This window comes from Lathamus discolor, chromosome 2 (assembly GCF_037157495.1).
Source record: "Lathamus discolor isolate bLatDis1 chromosome 2, bLatDis1.hap1, whole genome shotgun sequence".
NCBI lineage: Eukaryota > Metazoa > Chordata > Aves > Psittaciformes > Psittacidae > Lathamus > Lathamus discolor.
Window position 1 is genome coordinate 54,368,789 of NC_088885.1, and position 24,653 is coordinate 54,393,441.

The window sequence follows — 24,653 nt, forward strand, 5'->3', positions numbered from 1 at the left end:
AGCACTATTTTTTCCCATCTGAAAAGTCCAAAGCTCACTGATTTCCCAATTAAGCACATGCTGTTGGTGTGCTGCTTTTGAAAATGTTCTTTGAACAATTTTGGGAACTGTCCTGCCCTTTACCTTCATGCGAACGGGTGAAAGATGCAGGTGAAAATAAAAGGATACTTCTGATCCCAAAGAAAGAGCAGAGCTGTTTTACCATGCTCTCTGCTTGTGAAAGAAGCCCTGCTTAATTACATTAATTATTCAATTAATTCTGAAACGTGTTAACTGTTTAATTATACTGCTAGAAGAGGGAAAGGGGCGTGGGTAACAGCTCCATTACAGGCCTCTGATATCAGACCAAGCAAACTGACTCCTCAACACATGTTTTTTCTTGTTCTGAAACACTGCCAAATCTCAGGAACATATTGTCATTCTGGTGATCTTTGGTGTCATGGATTCTGAAGCTCTGTAATTAGTGGAGAATCTGAGCTTCCTTTTTTCTCAGGAAAAGCAAAATATAACCCAAACCCTCTTGCTCTCATGTTTCAGAAGGAAAAGTGTTTTGTTTTTCTTTTTGTTAAAAAAAGAAAGAAAATACCAGAAAAACAGAACTCCCAAACTGTCTTTATTTAATGTTTCATTTTAAATTAGTTTTACACTTTTTGAAGGCTTGGGTTTCTGAAGTCAGCCAGAAACACAGTATAGCTGCAGACACACGCTGTATTAAATACTTTATATTGTCAGCTCACAGGAGCAAGATCTTAAAACTTTTACTATTACAAGCTCCCACTTCGTACATTGACAAATTCTGCCTGCTTTACTCCTCCAGCTCTCTCACAGGTAGAAGGAAAGAGGGTTTAAGGATCTGGGAAAGCCAAGTTCAGCATCATTCTCTGTCACAGACCTCCTGGTTAAGACAGTCTCCCAAGATAAGTGTTTTAATAGGTTCTGTCATGCTCCTCCAAGCATACAGGCTGTGAGGTCCAAGGCACTATGTAAGCAAGGGAGATGCACTGTAAATAGACGGGTCTTGATGGCTCTTGCAAGGAAATATGAAAAGATAAGAAATCCCTACAAAGATGATAACCCCAGGTTTATACAGATGTCAGAATAGCTGCTTTTGCTTCTCCATAGTCAAAATGAGCCACAGGATTCAAATGAGCTACAGAAATCAGATTTAATCTTCTGGATCTTCTCATTGCTTGAGTCTGAAATGGCCCTAACCACCCCAAGCAACGCCCAGGATGCCAAGTGAGACATGCCATGGGCAGCAGCCCCACAGCTCTATTGTCTGTGCCTGTGACATGTACCAGAGGGACTCAGGATCCCTCCTCTTCACCATTTCTCTGCTGAAAAGGCTCTTCAAGAAAGGCAATTTCATGAGAACAGCATGAAAAAAGTACTGAAGCTCTATGAGCTGTCTTTCTGGAGCGTGACCCATTCAGAGCAGGGGACATCCCCTTGTCAGATGGTCACAAAGGACAAAGATGCTTGGCCACTGGTTGACACTGAAAATAATAGCCAGGATACTGTTTGCAGGTCACTTCAAAGTACTGCGGTTAAAAATACCAATTATTGCAAGACCAGAGAAGAGCAAGGACTTTTAAAGCAAGCACTTAAACCCATTAGCTAAGCCAGGAAAGCAGTAATACTTCAAACTTTTTTTTTTTCCCCTAAAATGTTCTCTTTTGTTAAAACAATTGGCTCATTGTCCATTCAGTTACTGACACAGTCATCTCAAAAGGAAAGGTGTAATCAGAACCTATTCAACAAGACTCTCACATCTGCACAATATAACAAGAAAACACTCTATCCTTGGCTTAGGAGCTGGAGAAAACCCGAATGGTATTTCAGATGCATTAGTTCTCTTGATTCCCTTTGCCTCAGAAACATCCAATAAGAAACAAAGAAACAACAAATGTTTTATTAATGAAGAAAGCATCTACAAAATTGCATAACCATTAGCACCAGTTTGGAGTAGGTAACAAATACATGGGACTGAAAAGAAATAACTAGACAAGGAGATAAAAACATGAGGGAGGCAAACTTTCAAGTAATATAAACTAAAAATGCAAAAGGCAAAGAAAAAGGAAAACAGCCAAATAACCCCCCAGATCTCCCAGGTCCCTCTGTCTATAGAATGAATTGTAAAAAAATTTCAAATTCCTCTGGACTGTGTAATTCTTAAACTGTACCATCATCCCATCTGACCCAAACCTTAGGACATACCAGTAGAATATGCTTAGACAAACTCACCTCCAGAAGTACCACTTTTCTGACTGTCAGGAAAGGTACTATATTCCTATTTATGCATGCAGAAATGTTTTTTGCAGGAGTTATGCGTTGGTGGCTTTTATCTGAAAGCCACCTTTTACTTACAGGTGCAAAGATAATTCACTGCAGAGGCAAAAAGCCGAAGAAAAAACATTCAGAGAATCATTCTCCTTCTTTTTTGATCCAGCTAAACCAGACTAAATAAAAAGTTAAACAGGTTTGGCATATCCTTCATAAAAAATAAAAAATAGCAGGGAACTGACTTTTTCCCTAGGTTTGATGTGATATTGCCAAGTTTAACAAGTCACACAGCAAAGGTTTGTCACCAGAGCCAGGACACACTGTCTGGCAATGCTGGGGTGGAAGAAATAGAATCATAGAAGATCTTGGGTCAGAAGGAATCTTCAAAGCTCATCTAGGCCAACCCCTGCAATGAGCAGGGACTTTTCCAACTAGATCAAGTTGCCCAGAACCACATCCAGCCTGGCCCTGAATGTCTCCAGGGATGGGGCATTCACCATCTCTCTGGCAAACCTACTCCATACTCCTATGCTTTTGCAGGAGGACACGGTCCCTTTCCCAGTAGGGCAGTAAATCTATCACATAGTCAGCCTGACATTTACTAAAAAGTATTTTTCCAGGAAAGAACATTTCCATCCAGGCGAATTGCTTAAAATTACTGAAGTTACTCAGGGAAGTTTATGAGCTTTTGTTCTTTGTAAAGAACAGATACGTGAGAGGATTTTTTTATTATTTATTTTAGAACAGAGATAGCTAATAGTCACACAAGGAACTGGCAGGTTTTGTACCTGCCAGAGAGCAGTTCCAGGAACTGGACAAACAAGGCAGCATAAAGGTTATCATCATTACAGAGAGAATATACACAAGCACATTCTTTCATAGTACTTATATGTCTACAGAAATTAAGTATAAATAACAACAGTCCCTATAGTTATGTAAGGATTGTCCTTAGGATCCAGACGAGAAATCACAATGGAGTTCAGCAGAGGCACCTCCAGCAGGATGAGATTGTGTTCCTCCCTGATTGACTGGAAATGTTTCTCCTTTGGATTAGCTAAATTCTATAGGGACAAATATACTATTCAGTAATTTGCATGTAAATGAGGATGCATAACACTGCAAAATTACTTTCTTGTCAGTGCCTACAGTTCTGAGCTATATCAAAACTGTTATGTGAAGATGGGCTTTTACATAGCAGCATTCTAAAGACCACATTTGAGAACTGGGACAAGTTTAATTTTCCTTGTACAGTAAAAATCTTTTCAAGCATAAAAAGAGGTGGACAGGCCACACTGTGAACAATGGACGCAGTAAGGCACTAGCACAAATATTTAATGAGATTGAAAGTGACCATAATAGCACACAGCATTAAAAAGAAGCTATTTAATTTTGTGGATACTTGATTATTTAAAGAGATGCATTGCAAACTGGAGCAGATTGCAATATTTGTGTTAAATCTAAATGATTTACACTCAGGATGTGCTAAAGCAAAGCTTGAAATGAACAGAAACTAGAGCCACAGTGACAGCTCTTTGTGTCAGCAGTAAAGGGTTAGCTCGTTTTCATCCATATAACTTAATGGTGGTGATTCTTGGATGACTTATTTTGTTGATATTTTTTTCTGAACAAGGAACTGCTAACACTTTCTGTTTTCACCAGTCCTGTGGCAAAGCAAGAGAGGAAAGAAAGAAATTTTACCTCGGGGCAGTTTTATGGTGAGCAAATAACCTCGAACCAATGTGGTCAGCAAGACAGGTTTTTGCTCAGTGACAAGAAAAGCCAAGGTCTTCTTTTTTGTTTATCCATTTGTTTTGGTTTGGTTTGGGGTTTTTTGTGGGGTTTTTTTTGTTTGTTTGGTTGGTTTGTTTTGTTTTGTGGGTTTTTAATGTTTTTTTGTTTTGGTTTGGTTTCTGTTTGTTTATTGTTTTGGGGGTCTTTAATAAAAAAAGACAATAAAAGTTTATCTAAAGGCAAGCTTCTAAATCCTTAATTCAGCCCCTCAGTAAGCAGCCTGGACTTCCTTAAGGGCTCGCTCCACACTGGTTTTCACTCCTGACAAGCTAGCAATACTTGGCATTTATTTCCTAAAAGGAAAAACAGACACGCAACCAATAGGAAATTCAGGAAGAGTTGTATGTGCAGAGGCAGAAGGCAGATAGCTCCAGCCTCGGCTTAGCTGCCCATCCCAAAACCATGCCACAGGTGGTTCCGCTTTGCTCCTGGGCTGATGGGAAGCTCTGTTGAGCAGGTGCCCCAGGAAGAGCAAAGCAGTAGGGATCACCAGTTAACAGTCAGCTGCCCCTCATGAAGAACCACCTCCTCAATCCTGCATCCTCTTCTCCACCAATTCTAATCTCCAAAATAATAGGAAACTCAGGCTAAACTAAAAACCTTGCCATTTCCATCCAGAGTTACAGAAACGGCTCCAGCTGGATTTAGGAGACAAGAGGGGATGCTGTCATGTGTATTTTTTAACTCTCAAGAAATTCTTGACAACCACAGGTGACAACTTGCTCACCTTCATCAGATCCCATGGATAAATTGAGTGCCAGATAGCAGCTCATTAACTTAATCCAATTCTGTTCAAACAGATCAATACCTTGTGAAGAGAGATGTTATTCTAACCTCTTAACTAAGAAACACTAAAACACAACAGAGCAATACACAGCTACAAATAAATAGTACAGGGATGTGCAGAAACTTTAGGTTGTAGCGTGCCCTGAAATTAGTTGTATAACGTACAGACTTCCTCTAAAAAAGGCAGAATCCCAAACTCCCAGCCCCTAAATCAGCAGAATCATGAAAATGTATCATTTTTCAAATCCCTGAGTTTCAGGCCAAAGTAAAAAAAATTAAAAAAAAAAAAAAATTAAAAAAATGTAGGACTTTAAGCATAGCCACCATAGTCCTGCTTGTGTCTTATTTAATTACACTGCTCTAAGTTTGATGAAATCAGCAACTGCATCACTTGAAGCAAGCTGGTGGAAGAACAGGACCAGCTCTGACTGAGTCCTCTGCAGGATACATCAGAGATATGCAGAAGAATAACTAAGTAAATACCAGGGGTTTCTTGGGACAAGCTCCCTACACCCCTTGGGCTTGAATGCCTGCTGCTCTTCACATCCAGGTGAAGACTGCCTGACCCAGAGCCACCTTTGTGGAGGGCGCTTGCAGTTCATAGTTTCAGATTGCGCTGCTTTGCTCTTCATATGACCTAGGTGGGTTTACTAGCTTTAACACTGCAGTGTAACCCTCTGTGCTGCCAAGGGGAGCTTCCCAAAAATACTACCATCACTCCTTGTGGGTGCTCTTATGTGGAAACATTAATGGGTGTAGCAAAGTATGCAAAAATGCATGAGTTCCCTGCAGAGCATAGGATGTCCCTCCTCTTGCTCATGGGCTGAAGCCCATGATGACCTGGCAGGACCACTCTGATGCAGAAGACTGCATGGATGAATGCCATTCTGCATGGAATATGCTGTCCAAGCCTGCTGACCAGTCCAACTGTCCCAGATGACAAGACTGAAGGTAGAAACACCATCCATTAAGATTATGTGAAACCTCTCCCATTTTACAAGCTGCATTCAGGGATTAGGGCGAAGAGATGGCAAGTGCAAGCACACTCATAGAAACACACTCACATCCACCTGTGCTGAGCAGTCAGAGCCACCTGTAGAGTATTTGAAACTGTCTTTTTTAGCTTACACACTCTTCTGCAGCCAAGTGTCATCTGAGCCACCAGCCTGAACAGCGGGGTAACATGCTGCAGCCACCTCTCTCCTGGGAGAGGGCACAAGCTGCACAGGTGCCTTCATGTCAGCTCAGCTGCTGCCTTTGGGACAGGGAGTAGCAGTTACAATGCCCACAAAGGCATCATGGTCCCAGCTACTCTGCCTGGGGTAAAATCTGCAGGCTGAATGTTACTAAAACTAATCAGGCTAAAATTCACAAAAGCAGCTAGTGACTTCCTGTGCTTTCCCTGAGAAACCCTAGGAGACCCTGTTTGAAACCACCTGCTGAAACTATGGTCTGCTTAAGGGCTGCAGGCTGGAATCTCAAAACTAGAGATGGTCAGGTCTCCTTTGATGTTTACTATGCCTTTTATATCAGAAGCACTCCTCCAAGCTTTCCCCAAATCAGAATTCAGCCGTCTCCCTCCTCAGTAGCAATCAGACAGATCTGTGTTACACTCATCTGATACTGCTGAGCATCACAGAGGGACCTGAAGAAAAGCATCTTCAAAACCTAATGCTGTAAAATGTGTTTTGCCAGCTCCATCAACTCAGACATTGTGTTCACATGATTGAAGCCACACTTAAAACTCAGGAAGCTGCAAGTCAGAGCTTAGCGATGCTTTTTTCCTGCAGAGATGCATTTTCATGTCCTGGTCCTTCATTTTTTTCCTCAGGGAAGACACAACAGATAGCACAAGTGGGTCCTTTTTCACTACAGCCTTACACTTGTACGAAATAAATGACAGTTGTGGGGCCAGTGGGGTTAATAAGGTAGCTTCAGCTTCACCCTGCAACATCTTTCTTTTGCCTCCCATAAACATATCAAGAGACTCTTAACAGAAACCGGAGCTGCTAACAAAGAACAAAATTAACTTCAAACTTTAACAAGAAAAAGATGAAAATAATCAAACACAAAGCCCAGAAGCATGTTGATTTGTCTCTGAGCATACTCAGGTGTTAGATTTTCTATTTCCTTCTTCTTGCGCTCCACAGCTGAGGCTGCATGCTTGTGCCTTGTGCTTATGATTCCTGTAGCAAATACATCTGTAGAGCAATTGGCTTCTTGCCAATTAGCTTTTAACTCCAGCTCACATTTTCTGGATAGATTAGATACCAAACCTGTTTTGCAGAAGACACATCATCCTTCACATTGCATCACTGAATGAGCATCTGTTAATATAGCGCCTGGATGGTATTTCCTAGATGACCAGAGAACTGCCAAGTGAGCTCACCCACCAGGGCCATTCAATTTTCAGAATCCATTCTTTTAAAAGGCAGGAATCTGGCGAACAAAAAGAAATGCCAGCAGAGCTCAAAGCCTCCCTGTCACCTCAGGACCCAACTCTGTAAAACACCAGTATTTCCTGTGAAAGGTTGAGTGCTCTCACGTTTTGTTAAGCTTTTTCTGAAAGCTGGGAGAGCCTCAGCAGCCTGCAGAGCAGCTTTCCTTACAGAGAAAAGGAGGACATCCACTGCTCATCTGCTCAGGCTTTTCTACTTCAGTTCAGAATTCTTTTTTCTTACATAAACTTTCTTCCACAGTTTCTTTAATACACATTTTTTTTTTTTCCTTTGCACCAAGCTAAATCCAGTAAAACTCCACTATCTACAATCAGTGTTTCTGTTACTTAGCTGTCTAGAGACTGCTCTTAGGGCTGATCTTTCTTGTCTGCAGAGCGTAAAAATGGGAGTACCAAAGTCCTAAATGAACGAAGGTGCGAACATCTGAAAAAGCAGCAACAGCCTCAAAACTGTCAACAAAACAGATAATTCTCACACCAACTAGCTTCCCACGCGCAGCATGGGCCCTCCTCTCATGTACAGTGTGAGAGTCTATTTGCAGGACTACAGGGAATGCCCTAGTAGGTGAGAAAAAAATTCAATCCAAAGCTTGAGAGGGAAGAAGCTGCCTGGCTCTAAACGAAAAAAGCTGCTTCTCAGTTTACTGATAATCTGACACCACATCTGGGACCCATCTCACTCACCTTTCTCTTCAGGAAGTAACTAGCCTAATACATGTTAGAGTCACATTTGCTCTTTTCCACACCAATGTAACCCAGTTTTAGCACCTTGTTACTGTGAGCGAGCTTCATCTCACCTGACTTAAGACATGTGCAATGTAGTTACTCATCTTGGGCTCCCCTTGTAGTTAAAGGGAACAGAAAGAGGTATCTCCAGGGTCAGAGATTATTCTGACCCATTTTTGATCTCTAAGATGAAATAAATCCTACCCATACTGACCACAGTGACTAGATGTCTGTTGCTTTAAAGACTACTGAGAGTAATGAGCTCCAATGTAGATTATCTATATTAAAAGAGATAAATTCCCACTATATCAAACTGACAACCTGTCCAAATTTCCCTGCCTGTGTAGCAGCTATTTCCAAAACACCATCTCCTGGTTTTCCAAGTGAATTTGTGCTTGAGTCCTAAAGGTATCAGTTTTAATAGTTTTAGTTATAGCCTTATTAAATATTTTGCAGCAGTGGTGCTTTGCAACGAAGATTTTGGCAATCTGCAAAAGGCTTAAAGTCTCTTGATTATCTACTCATCTCTCCTGCGTGTTACTTGCACTGGATGCTAAACCTTCTGGGAAAAACTAAGAACAGTCCTCTAAGAGTAGCGATACAGAAGACTAAAAGTTAGATGCAAACATATAGCAACCAATGGGAGAAAATGCAATCTTGAGATAGTAAGATTCACACAGAACCATTTTAAAAACATCATTTTCTAGCCACTGGCCAATATCACATATTCAAATGCTCAAAGAAACCAACCTAAAAATGTTCCTTCAAGAAAAGAAAATTCATATCAAACCCAATATTTAGGTATTTGCCTCTAGCCAGCTCTGAAGAGTAAGTCTCACCAGAAGACATGAATCATTTTTATGTGGCACGAGACACGCGCTACTTGTGTTAGTGAGCCTGTTTCCTTCCCACCCAGCCGAGGATGATGGGTCTGGGTTTCTCACTGCAGACTGCACATCATGTAAAGAAATTACAGCAAACTCCAACGACATTTAGAAGGAAATAAGAGCACGAATCACATACAAAAGTTATAAAGTACTCACCAGGTCGCCTGTCCCAGGTTTTTCCATAATAACTGGGGGGAGCAGTAACCCTGCAGGAGAAGTAGGGTCTGGGTTGAGTGCCCCGATGCCTCCTCCTATCAGGGAAACCACACCATTGCAATCCACTGAGCTGTTCCTTTTGCCCGTCTGAGTGTAGTTGGGAGTAGCAGGGTGAGAACTATGGCTCACTTGACTCTGCACGCTTGGACGCCTCCCAGATCTTGGAATTAAGAGAGAGCCCCGGTGGCTTTCATTTTCCCCAGCAGTGCTGATCTCATCATCGGCAAAATCTGTTTCGGAGCCAGTGTCTCTGCCACGGAGTCGGAAACTGAATATGCTTCCGTGGCTGGTTCTGCGCTTCACCAAGTTTGCATTGGGACCATAACTAATGCCAAGGAGAGTCTAGAAACCCCCAGAAAGGAAAAAGGGGAAAGAGAAACAACATTTTGCAACATGTTTTCAGGAGCGAGGAAGGTCTGGGGAGAGCAGCAAGTTCCATTTTAAATCAAGTGCGTCAGAGAAAGAATTACACTTACTAAACCTTTGCAAAGTTAAGAGGTTGAATTCCTAGCCACTAGGTATTTGTCTAATAATTGACAGTTAAAGATGTTCTGAAATGGGAAGGGTCAAGGTGCATTCACTTTGTAGCATGATAACTTCCTTAGCTTCTACTCCCCTCCCATCTGATAAGTGCCAAAGGACCTGGGAAGGCAGCACAAGGAGTGGAAGACAGGAGCAAGGAAAGGGATCCAGCTCCAGTTTACTGCATTATCACACATCTTCGTAACAGCTAGGGAAGGAATGTTGCAGTAGGAGAAGAAGAGATAAAGAAACAGGGCAGGAAATGAACTGCAGGGAAAATGAGAAGAAGAGGGAAGAAGCAGCAGAATACGACGGAAGAAGGTGATAAAGGAAAAGAAAATAAAAGAAGAGCAAGAAGAGGGAATATGGTTTATTGGTTTCTAAAATAATTATCCAAATGCACGTAGCTGCTTTGAGGGATAGGTAACCTCAGTAAACAGCAGTGTCCCTCACACTCAAATATCAGCCTTGACGATCCACTCTGACATCAGCTAGCGAAAGTGCACCTCTGACAGAGCATCAGCAAGACGTAGCCAAGGACTGAACACACCTAAACCCTGGCAGAGTAAAAAAAGATGTTCAGAAAAAACATAAGGAGTTCAAGTCTATACCCTTCCCTTGTATCTGAAGAGGAAATTATTGGAGTAAGAGCATTTAGGCAGAACATACTTTTGATTTTATGGCCTGTGCAGAATTTTCAGCTTCTTCAGAACTTTCTCATGAGCAAAGTATATATGAAGAGAGGTTGGATCTCCACAGCATCCACAAGCCAGATAAACCAAATGAAGCCCAATTTCATTTTGCACTGTACCTTACACCACTGAGTTACATAATGATGCTATTTTGTGACACTGGTACAAGGAAGAGTACAAAAACCAGGCCCCTTCTAACTAAAAACAACCCATTTGGATTGCTACCACATTTTAATAGGTCAAAAACCCGTGCCTGGGTTTCCATGGCACAGTCATTGAGACTGATTTCTGATGGCAACACACTTCCAGCTGCTCAGATAGCATCTGAATGATGACTCAGCCATACTCCCTCCAACCATGCCAGACGCAGCCTTGCAGAGAAGATTTACTATAAGCTTTGAAATGTGTCTCCCATATTTCTCATGCATATGACATCCAGGGGCAAAAAGTGAAAACAAGAAGTCTTAGAAATAAACTGGCAATGCACAGCTCCAATCCACGGTCATTCTGGTACGTGGTGTCTTGAAACCCATCCAGAATAAAACTAAAGAGCAATTTTAGCTTTAACAATGGTGTAATTTGTAATGCCACCCACTCAACCAATGAGACAACAACAGAAACTATTAGATTAAAAATGCATGTCATTTACAGAAACCCAGCTCTGTGTAAATTTTGAGAGCTGGGGAGTCTTTAATTGGTCACATCTACTTACATCACTTGCATGTTTTCTGTGAGTTTTTTACGGTTGCCAAATATATCTAAAGTCGCTGACAACAAAATATAAAAAGACTTAGCCCATTACATGGCTATTCAAAAAAAAAAAAAAAAACAAACAATATAAACTGATTTAAACTCTGCCCTCAGTTAAGCAAAGACAAATTATCTGAAGTTATTTGTGATATATATGGCATGTGCAAATTCATATTCATGCATGTCAGTTACATTTATATAAAACGCTGTTTAACAACAGTCTCACTCTATTTTTTTCCCTGCAGTAGAAAGTAGAAACAAATGCCACAAAGTTTTGACTTGAAGGCAACTAGCAAAGGAATATAAAAATGTTAATAACATTTTTGTATAGCATTTTAAAAGCGCTTGGAGAAAAGCTTTCTCCTTTTCTCCTCCTCTCTTCTCTTTTTAAGCTTTACAGGTTTCCTTTAAGAATATTTTTATCTTTAATAGGGATAGGATAGGTATAATCAGATGAATGGAATTAAAGTAAGAAAATAAATCAGATTGTGGGTAATCTTGAAGCAAAAAAAAAGGGCAAAAAAATCTAAACAAAATAGATTTGTAAGAATGTTTAATACACATTTTTAATTCACTTTGAAAATAAAGTGGTAATATGTTTTCTTCCACTGTTCTAACACTGTCCGCAGGTCAGTCCTGATACTAAATATCTGATTCTTCTCTGCAGCTGAAAGTTTCAGCTTTAATTGCCTATTCAGAACCTGGCCTGTTCAGAAAAGAGCAGTGTGGAATAAGTGACATTTCAGACCATGGCTTACCATTCTCCTCTGACCATCATCATAGTCACACTTAGGATTCCTTTGGTCTTCGCCATACTCTTCTGCTCCCAAAGATTTCTTTTTCTTTCGTTTATTTCTTCTTTCCTTGGCATTTTTGGATGCTAAAGGTGACATTTCCAATGAACTAAGTGACATTGAATCAATTCCTTTAGCAGCTAGTGCCTAAACCAGAAAATAGTAGAAGATGCAAAATTTGTTTTTAAGGATCTCAATTAGAACTAATACTCTGCTCAGTAATTATTTTACATTTTAAGTTTTAAGGCTGTACAGGACATAAATTAAAAATTTCAAGATGTCAGTAACCATAAAACTATCTCACATGGCTGGAATTTGTCGTAAGCTGTTTCTAACCTCTACGATTAGCCATGGGAAAATAAACAATAAGCGTGACATGTTTTTAGTATACACATACACATGCAGGCCTGCCGCAGAGATCTTACAATGGATCATTATGAATGGCTGCATAAAAAGATGTGATTTACATGGAGCTCACACACAAGATCCCTCAACATTTCACCAGAGGAATAGCCGGTGTGCACACGTCTCTGGAGTAACACTCCTGGTGCCAGTCAAAAAAGTCTCAATCTAAGAAATCTCAGATTAAGGTCTCCCTGGACTTCAGCCCCTTGAACCAGGAGCGCTGGACAGCAGGGCAGCCAAGCTGATTGCTCTCCTATCACAGAGGGATGCTAGGAACAGCAAGCAATTCAGCTGGGACACTTTAATAAACACTTATCCCAAGCAGCAGTGCAGGTAGCTGTGATCAGAGATGCAAACAGAAAACTGTGGCCTTAACTGGTGATAAGGCAGACTTTGCTTCGCTGTGTGCTTTGGTGCTGTGCTGGCTACCTGTTGGGATTGCTGCAGGAGCTGACGGGTAACAGACTGACTGCTAGAAACCCAGCAGAAGCCAAATACAAAAGCCTGAGCACACAAAGCCACCACCTTGGAAGCAAATCAGGAGCCAGAAGTAAGAATTGGTAAGTGCAGGGAAGAAGCTGCAGCCCACGACTATGCACTGTGTCCCTGTCCCTGGTGCAAGCAGGAGGACGAGGGGGCTCTGACAACAAAGCACAAGTTCAGGTTTGGAGGTACTGGAATCTCAGCGGTATCCACATCAGTGTTCTGGAGACATGACCATTTGCAGACCCCCCGGCAAAATACATAAAGCAAAAGAATTATGGTGGGGGTAGGGAAGGGCTCTCCAGGTTTCCAAGAACAGGAAAAATGGATGAATCCCCAGTGCTATTGTCTGTAAGCCACTAGAATCGAACAGACAATCAGCTCTCCGCAGCAAAATACTCCCTTCCTCCCACAGGCATCAGTCCAAGGAAAGTGAAGGCACTTAACAGCCGTGTAAAGAATCAATCATGTATTTCAAGAAGTAGTGGTAGCTCTATCAAGCTGAGAACACAACAAAACTTAATTCCTGTGGGAAATATCTTTCATGAGCAAGCTGCTTAGAGCAGAGAGGAGGAGGACTCAGACACTGGTCCAGGCTGTTCAGTTTGGGGTTGTTTTTTTTTCCTGAGTCAATTGATTTAATTGCTATGCTGAAGTGCTTTCTCTTCATAAAGATTCAGCCAAGTCTTCTGTTGTTAATTTCAGGTTTAGGAAAGTGTTAGACCAATTGTGTAAATTGACTGATAGTCCCCAAGCAGGCCTATCAATTATATTTGCGCTCTCTTTATACTGCACAGTGTAAAAGATGTTCTAACAAGTCTTGGCTTTCCTTTCTGATTGTATTTTATCGACCTAGAAAATACTGTAGGTTGTGCTACCAAGCATGCTGCACCCTTACTGCAAAACAAGCCAATTTACAGTTTCTTAGCATTTTCTTGCCTATTCCTTGGGTTGAATCGCTTCTGCCCTGTGTGCATTTTCCAGCTATTGGACTAAATCGTTTCTCAGAGCATGGAGGCTATCCCCACATCCTGCCCATCTACCCTTTCTGGTTTGGCTCCTGTGGCTGGACCATGTCTGGCCCCTCAGGCACTGGAGCCATAAGCCACTGTGGTAACTCCCAGGGGCAAGAAAGGCATGTGGGACCAGACGTGTCTGGTAAGGATGGGTGGTGGCTGAAGGATGGGAGAAAAACTTAGTTCACGTGAGCCCTGAAATGAGGATTATGCAGGGGATAGGACTTGAAGCAATAACTTGGCAGTACAGTGGGAAAGTCAAAACCAAGATCTTGATAAAGGCTTGAAGAGCAAGATTAAAACTAAGCAGCTCTGACCAGGGCAAGACACCTGAGAAAGACATCTGAAAGCCACAGAGTGCAGCCACCCAATTTGTTGTTTTGAGCTTCTTCTTCCGGATGCCAAATCTGAGATGCTGGGATTTGATTCACAGAATTACTGGGCTTCACTGCTGAACATGATGGACCCCAACTGCTCTACTCCAAAGTTTCCTTTCCATAAGATTAGGATAATTCTCCAGGAGTATCACAAACACAAAAGAGTATTTTTGAAGCACACAGAGTCTGAGCAGTGACTAGAGGCAATGAAAAACGACTGAGGATGTTAGTCATTTTTTCTTTGAAGCAGACTTTGAATGCCGGATCAGGAAGTCTGCTCAAGCTGACCTAATGCTACAGAACAAATGATGAGAAAATGAAGAGCTACCTTTGAGTCATGCATTTTCTGTCCACCCTTTGTACTGAACAGAGCATGGGAAAAATGAGGCATGGTTGACTGAAGGAAAGACTAAGTTATAAAGCATATAGACAAATGGAAATAATTTAGGTTTTCATGAGCAAATTCAATTTTGACACATTCTGATTTTCAGGGCTTAATGTTCCTTTTTTTTGTGTACATGCAGGCTTAACTGAAATCAAAGCCTTCAAAAGGAAATTCTTAAACAGCTTTAATTATAGCCGGGACTGTTATTAGGAAGAGCACAGCTGGAGTCAAAACATACAAAAATTTGTATAAAATAGCTACAAGTTGGAGCTCAGTTTGCTCCCTTAGGTTATGGCAGAAAGTTACTCTGTTCAAAGTGCCTGTACAGAGACTAAATTGCATTTACCTATTACTTAAACCATCAAAGAGGATCTTTAAAAGGACTTAAATGATGTATAAGCCTCCACTAGCACTTTGTCAAGGGTGAATTGAATTTTCTGTTTTCTATCCAAGGATTTAAATGGGCTTTGGATTAGGCCCTGAAGCCATATGTACCCAAAAGAAAATAAAGTGTATTAGTTTATATTGTGTATTAAGGGTTTATTTATCTGAACTACAGTGCTATGTGTTATTTCAGACTAATTTTCGTATTGTCTTCTTGTTCACAGAACCTAAAATGTTCTGTTCAGCTGTTTAATAAAGGCCTTCTACCCCACACAAACCACATGCAAATTAACTAGTGTTATTAAGGCTATATGGCTGCATCCACCATTTGGCCTCCCTGTTTTGTTTAAACTTACAACACAACATTAAATCCATATCCTGTGCATAATTTGCAAAGTTAATGTCAAGATCTGACTGTTTACTTGTTCAGGAATGAGGTTGTATGTGCTTCAAACAGGTTACCTACATCTTTATCTTCATTACTGGGCAGTTGGATATTCGTGGCAGTTTGAATGAGACAGTGAGGAAATGAACATGAGCTGAAGTGGTGGTGGAAGAAGGTTCAGCTGGGCTGTGGCTGAGCTACTAAAATAGCTGGTTTGTGCTCAAACACAAATGCAGTTACACAATCATTAAAATGTCTTGCATGCCAACCAACATAAATTCCTCTGTTGGCATATACAGTACAGTTAAACCACTACAGCTCTGGATATGTAAACCCTAAATGGCCCCAGTCCTAGCAGGAAGGGCCTTTCCCTTATCAAGGATTGTAATAACTCTGTCCAGGACAATAAACATTAAGCTGCTTTGAAACAAACTCTTACTTTGGTTATCACATAAATATAAAATAGAGAGAACGTGAATCTCAAGGTACCATCTGTTCAAGTTACTCAAGGCTAATTGTGTCGCATAGTTTACTGACCTCCTGCTCTTTCTTTAACATCTCCATGGCTTCCCGAAACTTTCTTTCCTTCTCCTCTGTTTCAGCAATAGTGGCTTGGTTCTGCTCTTCATATGCCATGGCCACAACAGCCAAAATTAGGTTGACCAGATAAAATGAGCCCAGAAAGATGACCAGCATAAAAAAAAGCATGTAGATCTTCCCAGCAGATCTGAGAGTCTGTAAGCACAGAAGTAAAATCACTAACACTTGTTTAAAATGTCGTACTTCTTTTTCTGTTTTTGTCCTGGTTTTGGGGGCTTTTTAAGGAAAAAAAGATTTTATAATTTATTAAAAAAAAAAAAAAAAACCTAGATTTACAATACCATATAATTCAGCCATTGTTAATAGCCTGAACAGAATCACTTTGATGACAAATGACAACCACACACAAGGAAATAATCTCACCAATACATTTTTATATCTTAGTAAAAAATTATGTGCCTTGCAGTAAAATTAATTTCTAAAGAAGAATTATTTCCTCCTTCACCAAATATCTCTACTGGTTTTCTTCCAGAACAGATAATATTGCAATCAGTTGCAGTGAAAGCTTCCCACACACAGCTCAATCTATTTTGTCCAGTGCATGGAAACTTTCCAAGTGGAATTCAAGTTGTATCCCTTTAGATGTCCACTGTCTAGGTCCTTTACAGTCAGTGGGGAGAAAAAAATACTTTTAGGATGCAACTCATCTGAACCTCATCTGTTATTTAGGCATCTGCCTCAGCCTAAGAAGAACCCAACCTTGAGTGTTGCTGCCTGTATTGCCTGGTTCTTCACCAGATTTATAGGCATAACTGGAGTCTAGGGTAACAGGCTGAGCTTGTATTACAGATATATCCCATACTCAATGACTTGATGCTAGTGATGGAAAACAGTGTGTGATATTATAAGGTCAAATAATAAAAGGGAGTAATCACACTTATTTGCTATGACGGCTTCAGTCTTCCGGAGCTGTACATGCAGCTCTGTGCCAAGTAAATGAATAGAGTTGTTTAAAGAATCTTCAATTTCATTTTTTATATTTTTGTGAAATTGTATAACTGGCTGCATGTGAAGCTGAAATCCCCAATATCTTCAAAGATATCTACCTCAGTGCCTTCAGAGTATTATCTCTCAGCACTAACTCTCTTGATTTCCTTAGGAGTATGTTTCGACTTTCGTAGTTTTGAGGCTCAGAAATAAATCTTCAGTGGCTTCATGGACAGACTATGCCATTCAGTAGCAAACTACCATATGCAGCTCTTCAGAGTTCACATGCATTCCAGGAAATGCATGCTAAAATGAGCATTTACTAGCACACCACCTTGCACACATGACTCTTAAGCTGACACTCCATTTGTGCCTCTGGCTGTTGGGTGTCCATGCTGAAAATCTTGCAGCAGGAACTAACACGGACCAGGTAGTCTTGCCATTTGTGACTGTATTCATTATCATGCCTTGCAAAAACATATATGCCAAGTACACAGGTGCTTCTCTAGTCCTTTTTTGAGCTGGACTCAAAAGATTAGCACAACAGCCACCAAAAAAAAATCATTATGTGGTGATGTGGTGATCTTTCTTAAGCGGCAAACTTCATTTAGATTCAGGTGAATTACCCATTAAAAGGGTCTTTCGGTACCAATTTTCTCCCCTTTCCCCAAAAACCCAGCCTAATGTTGTCTCGTATCATCACTCCTAAGAAATTAATTGTAACAATTTGTGGTCTTTCTCCAGAACACACAGTTTACCTGTAATAAACAACAATTCTTTCCTGTCTTTAACTATTGGATATATAACTGTAACAAGATGACGTGTTTATTTTATTTTTTTAACAGTAAAAAAACCATTGTCATACCTGTTGATAAAGACGCTCCCAATAATCTTGAGTCATAAGACGGAACAAAGAGAGAAAGGCCCAGCCAAAAGTATCAAAGCTTGTGTAACCATGGTCAGGATTTTCCCCAGCCTTCAGACATATATATCCCTCAGGACATGTGCTGCAAAACATGAAAGACAATATGTTAAATGCATCATTTACAGCTTCAGAGTGGAGAAACTGACTTTCAGGAGAACATAGTGAATGCTCTTTGTCAAAAGCACAGGTCCTCAAATTTATCAATCATCAATAAATTCCTTCACTGGATAAAACCATGGAAAGGTGGATGCTAATTTCATAATAGCAAAGATTTTTGTAACTTTATTTTTCCTGTGAAAGGATAAACTGGAAAACCGTAACCATAGCTCAAACTGCAATGGCAAATGAGCGCTTAGCATTTCAGATATCTGGAATAGAGCAGAATTAGATGCCTAAGCAGGATTTTAGTGCTTAAATATGATTTCTGTTTGTACTTTTTCCTAATTAAGAATCATAAACTTTGTGTCTCCTGTTACAGTTGTAGGAAATACTGTGTCAGTGAACCTCCATTTCTGGGTACATAGTCTGACACTGGCTGGATGACATCAGCATGTGCCATCTCAATTGCTTACTCTGCCTGACCTTGCACTTGTCCACTGCAAGGACTAAATCTTTAAGAAACTCAGCCTTTGTTCCACTTACCACCATAATCTGGGGTCATGAGATTTTCCCTGTTTCTACCAGGAAAATGTTTTCCTTTTGTGTCTTGCAGATCCATATATCACATGGCATACAGACAGCATGAATTTCATACTCATGTTAAGCTTTGAGTCTCTTTACAAGTAATTTTCTAGCCACATATGCCAGAATACATAAAAAATGCTCTCAGTGGTAGTATGTAACTACTGCATTACATCATCAAGTGAAACACAAGGTCAACTATCTATCCTCTCTCCCAGAACAGTTCAATATGATTACTTAAAAGACCCCACACCTCCTGTGCATCACACGGCACTTCCTAAGCATAAGATATCCCCCATCACAGACTGAAGACATAGAGCAATATGCAAAGACTTACTGCTCAATGTATCACAGAAAGAGAGTATGAAATCAAGGATATTGTCAGTGTCCTGGAGCCCTACAGTACTTGAGAATTCGTTAGGTGGGAACCATCTATATGGAGAAGCAGATCTCAGCAGTAATGCTGGTTCCCTCTGTTCTCCATGCTTCAGTGACGGATGAACTTTTTGCAACTCGGTGTAAATTATAGCTGACATAACTACGGATGGTTGGAACAAGAGGGACTGTGAAAGCACTTTGTCAGACATCAGAGATATTGAGAGAGACCAATGTCCAGGCAGTGTTTTGATAACAGAGCAATACCCTCTGTCCTGGCAGATGGTGAGCTTGATGTTCTGCCTGTCAGATGGAGGAAACAAGGTTTTCTGATCTGCCTTCAGATAGGATGATTATTGTAATATCCAGGTATTTTAGACACATCACCAGTCATGTAGAGTGTGTCCAATGTGTACAGCTTTAAACTTCTTTTTCTCCTAGCAAAAGTATTGAAATGCATAGAGTGTTTCAGTCACTGCTATTTCTTACCAAAGAATATTGCCACAAATCAAAATGCAAAGCAGTAATAATAATAACATAATTTTTAAAATGCCACCCAAGAAAGAAATTGACTCCAGAGAAAGCAGAGTGTGCCTCAGTGTGAAAATCAAAGATGGTTCGTATTTTTTTAAATATATCAATTTTACAGTGATATAAATTCGTACAGCACAGGAGAGCAACTCTGTATTGCATGCTGAGATGCGAATACATTGCTATAAGTTTTGAAGTTATACAAATCTATGGTGTCAGCCACAAACATTAGACATCCAACAACACTTTAAGAAGCTTAATTTAATTTTGGTAGTCAAGCATAAATTTTTAAGTAAGCCTGCTTTGAACACTGAAAAAAGGAGTGCTGAAGCACTGCAAACTGTACATATCCTTCTTTGCAGCAATCTCTAGACAAAGCAATAAAAATGCAAAAGAATGAAATGTTTAATGAATTAAATGTAACACAAGTGAGAATATAAGCGATTCTGTCACCTTATGTACAGCCAATTTAGCTTATATCAGTTGAGAATTTAGACAATAGTAACTATATCTCACAAAAAGAGAGAGACACTTCATTTTTTTAACTTGCAAGCCTAGAAATGCCTCCTTATAGATCTTTCGTACCTTGACTACCTATTGTTTCCTGGTAAGAGCCACATTTGAATAAAATCTACAGCAACATTACTGAGTTGGAAGAGAATAAAATGCAGAAATCTCAGCTTTTTTTTCACTAAAATATGAAGATGCACATTGAATATTTCTGGTATATCGATGTCCTTTTTTTGAGGCAGACTTTTCACTAAATCTCTGTTGAGGACCATTTTAAGGACACAATGCAGCTGCATATGCGAGGCTAACCGCAAAGTGCTGGCGTAAGCAGACCAAGGAGAAAAATAATGTTTGTTCCTCATAAACTGTTTCAAATAGGAAGTTCTGGCAGAAGATATCTTGTGCTTAACCACTATGTAGTAGTAAAAAGAAACAGCCTGTAAGAGCAATGATTGCTTAAGCAATAACATAGATTGCTATATCTAAAGCACATATCAGCTATTAAAAATAACAAAGAAATGCTCACGAAAAATGGTGACTGAGTAACCTGTAGAGGAATATTTGTGCAGCGGGTTTTTATTGGTTAATTGTCATAGAATCATGGAATAGTTTGGGTTGGAAAGGACCTTAAGATCATCTAGTTCCAACCCCCCTGCCATGGGCAGGGACGCCTCACACTAAACTATGTCACCCAAGGCCTTGTCCAGCCTGGCCTTGAAAACCGCCAGGGATGGAGCATTCACAACTTCCCTGGGCAACCCACTCCAGTGCCTCACCACCCTAACAGGGAAGAATTTCCTCCTTATATCCAATCTAAACTTCCCCTGTTTAAGTTTGAACCTGTTACCCCTTGTCCTATCACTACAGTCCCTAATGAAGAGTCACTCCCCAGCACCTCTATATCCCCCCTTCAGATACTGGAAGGCTGCTATGAGGTCTCTATGCAGCCTTCTCCTCTCCAGGCTGAACAGCCCCAACTTTCTCAGCCTATCTTCATACAGGAGGTGCTCCAGTCCCCTGATCATCCTCATGGCCCTCCTTTGGACTTGTTCCAACAGTTCCATGTCCTTTTTAACATGTCCATGTCATAACACCCTTGTAAGCTTAAAGTATATCATCATGTGACTTTGCTAAATAAATGATTTTGTACCTCTATGGAGTCCGTGACATCATACACCACAAATCTCCTCTCTCCCAAAGGAAGCATCTGCTGTCACTCTTTGCCACAGCGAGGTGAGATTTCTGCCCCTGATCTCCTGCTGCAGACATCTTTAGTGCCCTTGATGTGCTGCTGACACTGTTCAAGAGCTCTGAGAAATGGATCCTCTGGATTCCTGAGAAGGAAACCCTTTCTGCTTGCTTGCTCTAAGACGTTGTATCCAGACAGGACATGAAAATATTTGTAAGGCTCATTCCTTTTGCCTTGAGAAAATGACTGTACTCACATACTGTGCTTGGCTGGAAACTAAGGGATCGTGTCCAGAGGTGGACAGCTTTTCCTTAGTCTTCCACAAAGACCAGTCTCAAGTGGCTCTACTGAACTGGTCTCATTCCTCATATCTTAACGTAATTACTAATGGCTAAAACATCTGAATACAGATGCGAGAAACTTGATGGTGATTAATGGTGAGCCTAGGCAGGGCAGTTGGTTGTCAATAAATTTTCATCCAGAGTAAGTTGCCTGAAATCTTAGCCAAAATGGAAATTTTGCCACAACTTTCAACATGATAGAGACTTTCTTCCTAATCTCTTCACCATTTTGAAAAGAGAGTCTGAAAGAAATGAAAGATTAGGAGAATTGCAAATGTGTTTTCGTAGGAACCTCTTGGCACGATGAGATTAGAGGCTACAAAGTCACTGTTAGTTTCACTGTCATTGTAGCTTCCTGGGGAAACTGTTTTGATGCAGAAGAGCATCAGAGCAACTGCTCAAAGCACAACTGCTTGTGAAAGCCCTAGGATGTGGAGCTGCAACTCTTCAGACTGAAAGTGAGTGATGTCACCTGAGACGAGTATTTTCTGTTTATAGTACAGTTAGTATTTTCTCATGTTTTGTTCTGTCTTTATGTGTCTCTAAAACCTTTTCCACTCACCAGTAGATTGCAGGTATGAAAGTATCCGGCTGTGAGGGTACGTACAGTGAGTGTACATGTGTTGTAGTTTAACCATAAGCTAGCAACTAAGAACCACGCAGCCTCTCACTCACTCCCCCACTGCGGCTAGATGGGGGAGAATATAGATTAAAAGAAAGAAAATTCATGAGTTGAGATAAAGACAGTTTAATAGGACAGAAAATTAAGAATATACTGAACTGACACCATATGGTATGGAATATCCCTTGGGCCAGTTTGGGTCAGCTGTCCCAGCTGTGTCCCCTCCCAGCTTCTGATGCCCCTTCAGCCCACTCGCTGGCAGGGTATGAGAAGCTGAAAAGCTGAAAAGTCCTAAATTTAGGATAATATTAAGGAACAACTGAAAACATCAGTTTATTATAAACATCATTCTCATATTAAATCTAAAACACAGCACTGTACCAGCTACTAGGACAAAAATTCACCCTAACCCGTCTGAAACCAGGACAATATGCTTCCCTAATAATGTGTTCAGGTGTCTTTCAAAAAAGGTGTCTTCAGCATGTAAATCATGAAATCTGACTCAAAAATTATACTTATGTTAGCTCACGCCCTTCTTACAGATACTAAAGACTTGAGATAAAATATCCTACTTCTATTCCTGCTCACTCTCTTCTGTAGCCAACAGAAGTGATAACCCATGGGGTATGGGAATGTGTTAAAATTACTGAGAGGAAAACAAAATCCTGCTTCCTAGAAAAAACCCTCTGTAGAAATTTAGGTGTAAGACTCTCATATGAGAATATTATTCTGCAACTGACACCATTTCCTCTAAGGATTTTTTAAGGAGTCTCAAGATTTTGCTGAAGCATCTTCAATGTATAATACTAAGCCTTCCCCTTCAGATTTTTTAGCAAGCGCTTTAGCTTCTTTTACCTCGGGGAAGCATTTCACAGGATTGCACTCTCCTTGGATGCACAGGGATGGGTAACAACAAAAAGCTACAACAACAAGCTACATCCTCTACAGGAGCTTCACAGGATGCTGTTCAATTGATCACAATAAAATTAGCGTCATTGATTCAGAAAAGTTAAAAGCATCAGTCTACCTACCTATCCATCAGGCTGCAATCATCACTGTAAGCTGGCATTGGTGCAGGAAATTAAAGAACATAAGAAACAGCTTTGTTTTAAGTAATACAGATTGGGAATGCCAGAGAGTTGTAGCTACAGGCATAATTACAAAATGCTCTGCCTCAAGAGTTTAATCTAGGCAAGCCAAGTAACCTGCTGATCCAGACTGCAGTAGCCAATGGGATTGTGCAATAAAAGAAGATTTGTAAAACAACCATGTGCTGGATTGTAACTTTCAAACCCTGAAAATACGGGGACAGTTGTCCACATGTTACCAGCAGCTAGCGTCAAACAGCTGCTAATGACAGCTACAACATCTGTAAAGTAAAAGCTGTGCTTTCATTTGGTTTAGGTTGCAAAGGCACACCTGCCTTCCTACACCAAATTGCTTATGAAAGAAGCAATAATGGGAGATAAAGTGCATGCCACAGACAACCCAAAATTAAAACAAAACAAAACAAAACCAACCAGACATGTTGTGGCAAGGGACCCTCAGTGTTCCTGCTTAGGTGTCATCTTAACCCCAAGAACTTACAAACCAAGCTGAAATATTTATAGCTGACATCTTTGACACATAGCTAATTCCAGAGGAATGGAAACCACCTTGATGCACATAGTAGGGTTTCAAAGCCTGGCAGTAAGAGCTAGAAGGACAGACAGTGCCATGGCCTCCAAGGCTTGCTGATGCACAGTAGAGTCTTTCTCAGCCTGCACCTCCATGCCAGAGTCCTTAGGACACAAAAGAAAGGCTTAGGTCTCCTTTAAGTCACAGGCCTGTGTGTTTTTCTCTGCACTTTCCACGTTTTCTTACTTCCCTTGGCTTTGAGGGAGGAGACCAGCAGCCAGACAAGGAGTGCATACTGTGCAGTGGGGCTTGAGGGGGCAAAAAGCCTTAGACTAACATTTGCTCCTACCTGACCATTCTGAAAGAGGGGAATATCTTTAAAAGGTATGCTGTAAGGGCAACTGGGCATGTAGGAGTAAGGGGCCAAACCCCAGCCATCAGTGGGTGCTCAGTCTGCCTGAAAGTCACAGGTTTACAGGTCACTCTTTTTCCTCTGCTCTTTCTTGATTTGTTATACTAAAAACTAGTCATAGCCACAGGGTCTCAGTTAAAATTCCCTATTAATTACCATCTAAGAGCCAGCATCTGACTCACAGAGCTTGCTTCATATTCAGAGGTCTGAGTAGAAGCCCCCAGCAGCTCTCACTCCAGGCTTCTACAGGGTCAGAGAGAATTTGAAGGGCATTTTTTAAAGCAAGGGGTGCCAATGGTCTGAAAGGAAGGAAGTACAAGCAAAGCCAACCAAATGCTGCAAGGAAGGGGTGAGGTGGGGGAGGCAGATGAATACCTCAGAATAAAGAGCAACAGACCAGGAACCAAAACTGGAGGAGAAAGCAGTCTTGCTCACAGGCTCAGAGCACCCACTGACCTGTGCATGCCACTGACTTGAATCCAGGAAGAAGTTTCAGCCTCCCCCACTGGCTACTTGCTCAGGCAGATGGAAAAGCACTGGTTTAGCCTGAGACATCAGATTCCTCCATGCATGCATGCAAGCA

General features: G+C 40.8%; 1 protein-coding gene across 2 annotated transcripts in view; it reads right to left on the reverse strand.

The window, feature by feature from the left end:
- LOC136008081 (sodium channel protein type 5 subunit alpha-like) overlaps nucleotides 1–24,653 on the reverse strand; it is a 213,888-nt gene that overhangs the window by 102,954 nt on the left and 86,281 nt on the right. The window contains exons 9-12 of one of the 2 annotated variants that reach the window (XM_065666864.1): nucleotides 17,733–17,874; nucleotides 15,878–16,075; nucleotides 11,870–12,052; nucleotides 9,088–9,489 (exon numbers count right to left, since the gene is read on the reverse strand). In XM_065666864.1, the coding sequence (XP_065522936.1) occupies nucleotides 9,088–9,489; nucleotides 11,870–12,052; nucleotides 15,878–16,075; nucleotides 17,733–17,874 (925 nt within the window). The remainder of the gene's footprint in view (nucleotides 1–9,087; nucleotides 9,490–11,869; nucleotides 12,053–15,877; nucleotides 16,076–17,732; nucleotides 17,875–24,653) is intronic. The other variant, XM_065666863.1, reaches the window with a different exon arrangement.